The 10416-nt window shown below is 34.9% G+C and overlaps 1 protein-coding gene across 9 annotated transcripts in view; it reads right to left on the bottom strand.

The window, feature by feature from the left end:
• Window positions 1-400: 400 nt before the first annotated feature.
• Window positions 401-10416, bottom strand: part of GABPB1 (GA binding protein transcription factor subunit beta 1) — a 61422-nt gene continuing 51406 nt past the window's right edge. For 6 of the 9 annotated variants that reach the window (XM_043472010.1, XM_043472014.1, XM_043472007.1 and 3 more), the window contains 3 exons: window positions 9341-9526; window positions 6434-6549; window positions 401-1908 (listed from right to left, as the gene is read on the bottom strand). In XM_043472010.1, the coding sequence (XP_043327945.1) occupies window positions 1756-1908; window positions 6434-6549; window positions 9341-9526 (455 nt within the window). In that variant the 3' untranslated portion in view covers window positions 401-1755. Of the gene's footprint in view, window positions 1909-6414; window positions 6550-9340; window positions 9527-10416 lie in introns of all 9 variants that reach the window. The other 3 variants (XM_043472009.1, XM_043472013.1, XM_043472015.1) reach the window with 2 other exon arrangements.

The raw sequence follows: 10416 nt of genomic DNA, 5'->3' as shown, positions 1-10416 counted from the left end.
ATAGTCCTTGAATTGCAACAAGATCAAACCAATCAATTCTAAAGGAAATCAACCCTGAATATTCACTGGAAAGACTGATGCTAAAGCTGAAGCTCCAATAGTTTGGATGAGAAGAGCCAACTCACTGGAAAAGATCCTGATGCTGGGAAAGACTGAAGGCAAAAGGAGAATAGGGCGGCAGAGGATGTGATGGTTAGATAGCATCACTCACTCAAAGGACATGACTTTGAGCACACTCCAGGGGACAGGGGAAGACCTGGTGTGCTGTAGTTATGGAGTCACAAAGAGCTGGACATGACTTAGTGACTCAACAGCAAGGGTGGAATATTGCCATAATACACAGAACAAAGTTTTTAATGTGTGAAAAAATGTGGTCAAAAATATAAGTCTACACTGAACATATGTGGAAAAGATATTTAATTGTAAAATAGAAAAGTAGGCCAGAGTACAGTTTTAAGGGTAACTGCTTCTTTATACAGTATAGGTAATCTAGAAGGGTCTTAGGGTTAAACATTTTCATAAAGCAATAAAACATTAAAAAATAAACCAAGAAAAGAGCTTGAAGTTATGTTTTACAAAAAAAGCAACAGTATGTCAGAGTTTAATGTCCATACATTTGTGGAATTCAACAATACTGTGATGAGAGCCAGTCACAGCACAGACTTACAGCTTTCACAGGGAGAAGTAAAAGTTATGTTAGACATATCTATAGCATCACTGTAGTACAAAAAGTTCTTGTTCTACATACAAAAGCATTTTTTTTTTTTCTGTAAGAATAATTTCCTGGGGGGGAAATGAGTCCATGAAGTATTTCAGAAACCCATATGTTTTGAGTTTTCCAAAAACATTATCTTAAAATCCAGTGCCTTAAAGTGCTTTCATGTGGAAATCATGATGGAAGGCACAGAATAGTTTCACGTCCCCACTACGAAATTTTCAAAAAAGCATAAATTTTGCAGTTTGCAAATTCAAGGTATCTTGTAAGCTGCTCCTTCCAAGAACATTGTCATTCCAATAAAACCAGCTGCTAGCTTACTTAGTTTCAAGGACCTACAGACTAAAAGGGTTTCTTTCTTTCCTAGTAACTTTCATCATCTTTGTGGGAAAAATAATACCTATGCAAGTGATGCATTCCAAAATTATAAAACATGCAGAATATGTACAAACAGAAAGTTTTAAAAAATATTTGCTTCATATACATGTAAATCTACTTGGGTATAGCTGAAATTGAACAAATATAAAAATCTGCTTTCTAAAAAATGTTTTCAGAGAATCTGAGACAACTTAAAGCTGTACAAAGATTTCCTGGTAGAAATCTTCTCTTCATATAGAAGTTTATACCGACAGGAGTAATTCCAGCATCAGTCCACCACATAATTATTACACATTTGGTCTAATCAACAACGATCACCCTTAAAACTGTTCCATTTCTGAGAAATTAAGGTTTGTACTAATATCAAAAAGAATTCACAAAAACGGTGGCTTATTGTGTTTTTGGATCTCTTCAACAATCTTTATCAACTCATTTGGAACTGTAAAAAAAAAAACAACTATTTACAGAATTCAGTTTTAAATACATTTCACAACTTCTAAAGTTTTATGTTACAAGAACTCAGAGCTCATGGCTTAAGTCCAATTATCCATCTGCAGTCTCTTCAATTATCCTGTCTTCCCATGACTGCACCTTATTGTGTACAGTTCAAGATTGTATTCTTTCTTGAGCAAAAGTAAACTCAAACTATATGTTCATTTCAATTAAACAGCTTCTTTATTAGTCTGAAGACGTGTCATAGCTTCTAATTTCTGTCTGTAGGCCTCTGCTTCCTGTTCTTTCTTTAGAAGTTGCTGTCGGTATTTCTGTGCTTCTCGATTAGCTTCATCCAGCTGTTTCTGAAGAGCTTCTCTCTCCTAATTAAAAAAAAAAGTGTTTTTTTTTTCATAACTGCACAAATACATTAACACATTCAAGCATATATCCTACAAATAAAGAAATCTATAGTAGTTAAAAGTAGCTATCTATTGCTATTTCTGAGACATCTTGCCTTTTCAACCAATTCCCTTATAATTAAAGCCCTCATTTTGAGCTTCTCACTATGAGATAAAGATTAGTTTCTGACCTCAAGGAAATTATTTGCTAATTAGAAATAAAACTACCATGATGAACCCAAACTGGGTACCTGTACTTTTATACCAACTATAAAACTAGTGAAAAACTTAAATAGGGAAATATATAGCCATACCTCTTTACATCTTTATCTGTGATGTTAAAAAGCTACTAATTATAAAAGAAATAGTATTTATTGAAAACCCATTATGTATGTTGATTAACAAGGTGATTTCCAATAATAAGTCTCTAAGATAGATATTATGCCCATTTTATAGATGAGAAAAATGATGCTCAGAGATGATGTAGCTTTCCCATAACACAATAATAAGGAGTCAGGTTTATGAGGTTCTACTATTACTTTGTTTTAAGACTATCATTTCCTATGATAGCAAGCAAGATTCCTCACCTTCAAAATGAAGAGGGCTGGTCTAGATTAGTATTTCCTAAATTATACCATTTTACAAACCATTAAAATATTAATTTCTCTATTGTGATTCATTATATATTGTAAAACACGTGTATTAAGTTCGTGAATAAACTGAGGGCGAAACACAAATCTGGTCCAATGAAAATGATATTCTTTCTCCTCCTCCTAACTCTGCCCTTATACAGTTGTCTAAGGGAAAACATTTCAACTCCTTTCCCATACCTCCAGTAAGTATATGGACAAAAACTCAACTTGCACAGGCCCAAGCTCAATCTCATCTCAGAAGCACAAGCCCTCTGAATGAGGTGGGGGACAACAGCAGAACTAATAGTCATAAAATTAGGCCAGGTTCACACTTAACCAGAGAAAACTGAAGGTAAAGGCAAGGGGTTGGCATCTTGCTGGGAAAGAGGATACTATAAGGGTCTCTTCCACTCTCTCCTTGACCCATGTCCATTGGGAACACCAAAAGTTTCCCTTCCCTTCACCATTCACATGGTCCATAAGAAGGAACATGTATAATAGTCCTGCCTTCCTGTGATCCACTGCCTTCCTTACACTGGGAATGAAGCTAGATCCAACATTAGTTTTTCCCATGAGTCCACCAAAAGTTGGAGTGATTGATTACACATGTAGTCTCCAAATTGTCCAATTACATAAAATGTACAGTAGAAGAAAGATGTGTCCGTCATCTCCAAGTTAAGAAATGCCTAAGCCCTACCCTGCTACTCTTTTCTCCTTACTACAGGCAAGATGCCAACCTCATATAAGCAATGGACACCGGTCCCTGGCAGTGAACTGCAGGACTTTAGAAAGGGTACCACTTTGCTCTGGTAGGAGAACACACAGCTGAGCATTTAAATGTTTTACCATTTTACCTGTCCTAATAAGATCCTTTGCCAGTCAAAGTTTTGAATATGGATTAAAAACTTACCCTGATTTGGTAGGAAATATTAGAAAAGATAAACTTCAAGGTACCTTATAAAATTAGCTATTTATTCACATTTAGACAGAGCAAGAGACTCACAATTATTTCAGTCTATGAAACCAATAAGGAAGATATTTGTCTTACACTACAACTTCATGCCCAACAATATATTAATTAGGCAACAGAATAATGGAACAAAGGCTTTGAATTTGCTTTCTTATTTCCAAATATTCTCAAATTTTGCTTCAACTATTAGAATTATCTTTTAACAGTTTTATATGTGATTTTTTAATATTCAAATTTATTTTACTTTACCTATTATAAAGCAAAAAATCATAATAGTGACTTATCTTCTACCATACCTCAGTGTAACTTTTAGAAGATAAAAATAATAGCAAGTTACTAAGCATTTACTATGTGCTCACCACTGTACTAGTCCTTCACATGCATTCTCATTTGAACCTTACAACAATTTAATAATGTAGGAGTTATTATTGTCCCCTTCTTACGGATGGGGAAACCAAGCCTTGAAAGGTTAAAAAACTTGACCAATCACACTCAGAAAATTATCATTCAAACCTAAATTTGATTCCAGACTCATATTCTTAACCATTAAATGTTTTTTTAAAAAAGAAACTGAGGCAGGGTGTGTGAGCTGTCTGCTTGTGTGTAAACATACTCTAACTGCCATGGGCCAAACATGATCCTATTTTTATAAATAAAGTTCTACAGAAATACAGCCATACCCACTCATTACCAAACTGTCTGTGGCTGCTTTTCCACTTGAAGGCTGAACAGAAGGCAAAACACACCCTATGGAATGTTTAGCAGCATCCCCGGCCTCTACCCCCTAAATGTCAGTGGCATTTCCCTCATTGTGACAACCTGAAATGTATCCAGATATTGTCAAATGTCCCCTGGAGTCAAAACTGGTCCAGTTAAGAACCACTGCTTTAGAGAAACTTTTGAGGTTTTTGGCCAAGCAATCACTTAGAAAGGAATATAAAAGTATACCCCTAAGATAACTCACTGGTCACCTATGAAAATAAAATCCGAAGAACTACTGCATGTACTCTAAGCAAACGGCTTACTGAGAACATTGGAGGTCTCTCTTCATTCTGTATCCCCTGTCCACCTCTACCATCTCTGCTCACTCTATGCTTCAAGGTCTCTCTGCAGCAGCTCTAAGATTATGCAGCTTTGGCCTGAACATTTCCGGTAATGGCAAATAAGATTTCTATTGCCAGATAACTCTAATTACTAAAATTGAGCTGAAACTCTAACTTCCTTAAGTTCTTTATATCAAGGTAAAATTCCATCTCCCTGAAGTGCTGTCTCCTTGGTTCTAGTTAATCTATATACCTCAACTCATACTTCCTTGTTATTTGTAATTATTCTCCCTGGTTTCTGAAAAGACTGTAGGTGGAATTAGGGTGAACTTTGAAGAAAACAGCAACTCTCCCTGATCATTAGGTAAATAAAAAATACAAGCTGCATATTCACTGTTTTAAAAATGGTGAACTCACATAAATCAACTGTACTCCAATTAAAAGAAATGTTGAACTGAGTCAGTTTATGTTCAATAAAAATTCAAGTAATTTAAAAGTGTTTTATTAAATAGTTAAAGCAAATTACATGACAAAATCTTTTTCATTTTATATGCCAGAAAAAAAAAGATCAACTGATTTATCTGTAAAAGATATTAAAGATTAAATAATAAGTATACTGACACCATTCAATGAAATAAATGGTTAATTTATAAGAACTTTAGTGTATTACTCTAAATTTTGAAGAAATAAAACAACACACCCTCAATAATTAAACATTACTAAACATCTGGCTAAACCATGAATTAAATTCTTCTTAACTCAGTAATACATACTTTGAGATTGTGGCCACTAGTCTTATATGTAAATGAATTTGGGCAAGAATATTTTCTAACTGTCCTCAGAATTATGTTTCCTTTAGGTGACATTTTTTTAAATACTTTTTTCTATAATAACAAGAACCTTAACAAAGAATTCCAAAATACTCACTAATGTTTACTATTCACATATATTAGATAATATGAATGTGAATATAACAATAGGCTGACTTTTTCAACTCTCATAAAACCCCCAAAATGCAGATATTATTATCTTAAATTCAAATGTGGGAGAAAATAAAACAAGTGCAGAAAGGTAAGATAACTTGCCTCAAAGCTAATAGGAGGGGCAAGAAGTGGGATTCAAATCCAGCTCATTTAATTTCAAATCCAAACTTCTTGTCTTTACATTGCAGTTGCTCTTTCAAAGTTATTCAAGGATGATCTTATTTTCATTTTGATGTTAGTTAATTATAAAATTGGGGGAACAATTCTATTTACAGTAATGTGAGAAAAAAATCTATGAGGTAACTATTGTATAGTTATATTTACAAACTAGTTTACAATTTCAAACTAGACTGGCAGAGGTAAAAAAAAAGGTGACCCTATCAACAGCTAGTCTACATTTAATTTCCTTAATGGACTCAACAGTGAAATAAGTGGTTATCTATGGCTTTTTCAAAAAAATAACTCAGTTGACAAACTCCAACATTCTTTAAGAGGATCCTCCAGGCCAAACAGACATTTGCATTTCATTTTTGAAAGAAAAAAATGTTTAGTCAATACATAGTGACATTCCCTTTAGTGATTGTGAGAATGATGTATGTAAATTTAATAGAAAATAAAGGATGAAGTGCAAAAACCAAAGACATTCCAATGTTACCATGATGAAAGACTGTTACAAACAGATTCTTCACTCATTCATTCATTCATTCAATATTTATTTATTGAAGGCTTGCTATATGAATAAGGCAAAAAAAAATTAGACAAAAAGTACTCATTCTATATCAAAACAATTCTGTCAGCAATAAATATAGACCAAAAAAAAGCAGATGAAATTTATTTTGGATGACTGCAGCAAAACACACCGGGTAAAAGACTCCTTACTTCTATTTCTGCAGACTCCACCCGGTTTTCAATTATTTCGATACATTGTCTTTTGGCTGGTGGTTCTTCACTTATAACAGTTTCTTCAGCAATGTCCGTTGCTGGTACTGTTAATACTAAAATGAAAAAATTTACTCATTACTTCATTTTCAGATAGGTTTAGAAGAATTAAAACTAGTGTTGATGCAACTCATCTAAGATAAATATATTCCAAAAACACTAATTTCATAACACTGAGTTCCTTTTTATGAGAAATGTCCATATTTTTGTCTTCAACTTCTTGCCTTTTTACTGAAAACTATCATTTAAAGCACCTATTTTTTAATTTTATAGATAATATATTCATTCATATGGCTCAACATCAAAATAATACTTAACAAGCATATTTTGCTAACAGATAATTGCTTTTATTGGTTTCTTATGCATTGTTCTTGTGTTCATTCACGTAAAAACAAATATGAATTTGCAATTCTCTTTCTTCCACGAAAGTATCTGCTGTTTTCACTTCATTTATCTAGGTACCTTTCATCAATACTTACAGAGCTTTCTTTAATTTAGCTGCATTATATTCCACTATGTGGATACACTATTATGAACACTGTCTGCTCATAAGCTTTGCTCTTCCATTGGGTTGTTGGACTTTGCCCCAATTTTTTGTATCTATTTATACAAATGTAAATATACTGAGAGGGACAGGCTGTCCTTGCTTTGCATAACAGAGCAAGAACGTAAATATGAGTGTGCAAGCTTAAACTACGCAAAACAATCTTACTAATCATTGGGGAGAATACAACTGTCCCACAGCTTCTAACATCAAAACATTAAAAACTCTCCTACTGTCATTTATAAATGTAAACAAATGAAAAATAGTAAAACTATTATTAATTAAAAACATTACAAATATTGAGAATTAAAGTATTTCTTTTAACTCATATCAAACAACATTTAAAAATTCACTCAAAAAGAACTGAGAACTTGACATTTGTTTCACTGGACTGTCTACATAGTCTATATAGTCATATGCTATTTATAATTTTAAATTATGAAGGCTTTAAATGTTTATATTAATATTCAGTAAGTTCCCCTCATTGCTCTTCCTCCTCCTCCATCAGTATAAATTTCATAATCGGTTTGGCAAGTTCCAGAAAAAGACCTATTGGTTTTTATTATGGCCTAAATTGCGTCCCCCTCAAAATTCAAATGTTTAAGTCCTAATCCTCAGTACCTCAGAATGCCTTTGGAGACAGGGCCTTTAAAAAGGTTAAACAGGTAAAATTAGATCATTTGAATGGGTCCTAATACAGTATGATTGCTATCCTTGTAAGAGGTTAGGTCACAGACAACATACACAGACTGAGGGGTGACTCTGTAAGGACACAACAAGAAGGCAACCATTTGTAAGCCAAGGAGAAAGGCCTCGGGAAAAAACCAGCACCTTGATCTTGGACTTTCAGCCTTCAGTACTGTGAGAAGATAAATTTCTGTTAAGTCACCCAGACTGTGATAGTTTGTTGTGGCAGTTCTATTAAATTAATACAGCCTTTCCCCCCTATCCCATTACATTTATCAATTAGGTCAGGAAGAATTGAGAGCTTTATGACAGTGAGTCATTTTATCCAAAAACATGCGTTTCTTTCCATTTGTTCATCAGTGCGATTAGTCTGTGTGTATAATATCAAGTTTTGGAAACAATGTTGTGTTTGCTTAAAACAAAGACTCTGAAAGCTGCTTCTTTTCTATATAGTTAGGATTATTCCTTAAAGCTTGTCAAAGTACTTGGTCTTCATCCAAATCCTGGAGCACCTGCAGGAGAGAAAAGCCTCCCAGGCTTCACAGGTCAAGCGTTTCCTCCTCCACTGCTAAAGCAACAAAATCTTCCCTTGAGATCTGGTCTCTCTGCAGGGCCATACCTCCCTGCCACTCTCAACCAAACCTGGTTTAGGAGGACTTCTCCCTCCAGTCCTTCCCTTCCCCCACTTCCTTCATGGCCATGAAGAGGCTTAGTGCCTACAATCCTGAGTCATTTTCCAGAAGGTTAGTGTGTGCACATACTTTTCTTTTAGGTCAGGGCAGGGACTGGGAAGTACTGGGCACAGGGTGATGCTTGCTCAGATAGGAGCTTTCTGCACCTTCTCTTTCTGCTTCCTTCAGCTTTCCTGTCTAGTCTATTTTAACCCTACGTGCAGCACTGCCCACTCAGACTCGGCCCTGTCTTGCTGGAAGTGTTTATTTATTGCTGATTTTTGAGCTCAACTCCTTTTCTTGATGTACGACTATGGGTTTCCCTGAGGGTTCTCCTGCCCTGGCTTAGATCTTAAGATGTTTTTGGCAATCACTTAAAATATGGAATTTTGTGGTTTTCTCAGCCTTTTAGTTTGATTAAAATGTACCTGGGGCTTATGTTTCATCCATTTTATTACTACTTTCTTATTACTCAAAATGAAAAAAAATGGGACAATTATCAACAAAGCTGCTAAAAGTTGCCACCGTGTCCAACTTCTTTTAGAGTAGCCTTTTCTCACATAGTGTTTTTACAAGCTCATACAATATCTGAACTGTATTAAATGGCCTAGGAAAGTACTGTCCTATACTGATATTGAAATATTTACTTAAGCTCGTTTTCCAATTAGAATATTTTGGGGCCAGTTCCTCTTTCTACCTAATATACACTCAGAGAAAGCAAGTTAACTTTAATAGTAGCCTAAATTGGACATAACTTAGTGAATGAACAACAAAGAAAATACAATTAGGCAATTAAGTCTGTTGTAAAATGTTACAAAAACATACTTTAAGGCAAAAATAAATGTTTTGAAAAACATGAAAAAAAAAAAAGAAAGAAAGAAAAACATGACACAATTTCATGAGAATTAAGAATAAACACCATTTATGTAAATGCCTTCTACCAACCTTGTTGTCCATCTGGCATGGTCACAATGATAGGCTGACCTATTCCACTTGTTGGAATGGAGTGCAAATTTCCAAGCTGAATTCCATCTGTAACTATTGTGATGACTTGCTGACCCCCTGAACTAACTACTTGTTGAATTGCACCATCCACAGATTCTGCAGTAACTACTTCCTCCGTAGCCACTACTGGAAAAAAAAAATATATATGTGAAAATCAATGAACATATACAGAAGCATGAGAAGTTTGTTTTTGCTCTGCTAGTTTTGCTGTCCTTGCTTCTTTCTTATGAGTGAGCTACCCACTCAGCTGTGTCTGACTCTTTGCGACCACATGGACTGTAGCCTGCTAGGCTCCTCTGTCTGTGGGATTCTCCAGGCAAGAATACTGGAATGGGTTGCCATGCCCTCCTCCAGGGTATCTTCCCAAACCAGTGATCAAACCCAGGTCTCCTGCATGGCAGGCAGATTCTTCACAATCTGAGCCCCCAGGGAAGCCATCTTTCTTATACAGGAGAGCTTTTACATGGTTTTTAAATTCAGTCTCTAGTGGTGCTGTAGATACCTATATAAACAGCTGATTACAAGTTCCACAATTTACAATAAGGGAGTTTCAGCTATCTATGCATACATGTGTTTAAATAAACTGCCTTCATTTAGTTCTGTGAGGTACAAAATTTATAAGATCTCCTAAGGTCACAGATATGACAAAGTACTTTTACCATCTTAATAAAATTCTAAAATCCAAAAATTAAAATACTGTATGTGGTGATACTCCATCTAAATTTACAAATGAGCTGATATACATTTCCCATCCAACAAAACATGGAGTTCTGTACTTCTCAAGCAGACAGAATAAACAGCATTCCCTTTTTGGATTGTGTGAGCAAGGGCTGCCTTTATAGTAAGTGGCACACAGATCCGGTACTGTTGGATATCAAATAATACATTAACATTTACATAAGTAAAATTCAAAACTATGCTCTCAGTATTTTACGAAAGGTTCAGACAGGATTCTGGCAGCTGAAAACAGCAGCACTCCAGATCTTGCCTAGGTAAAGAAATTGCCAAAATCCTTT

Source organism: Cervus canadensis, chromosome 6 (assembly GCF_019320065.1).
Source record: "Cervus canadensis isolate Bull #8, Minnesota chromosome 6, ASM1932006v1, whole genome shotgun sequence".
Taxonomy (NCBI): Eukaryota; Metazoa; Chordata; class Mammalia; order Artiodactyla; family Cervidae; genus Cervus; species Cervus canadensis.
Note: the sequence above shows the minus strand (reverse complement) of the source record. Positions and strands in the feature narration are given on the sequence as shown.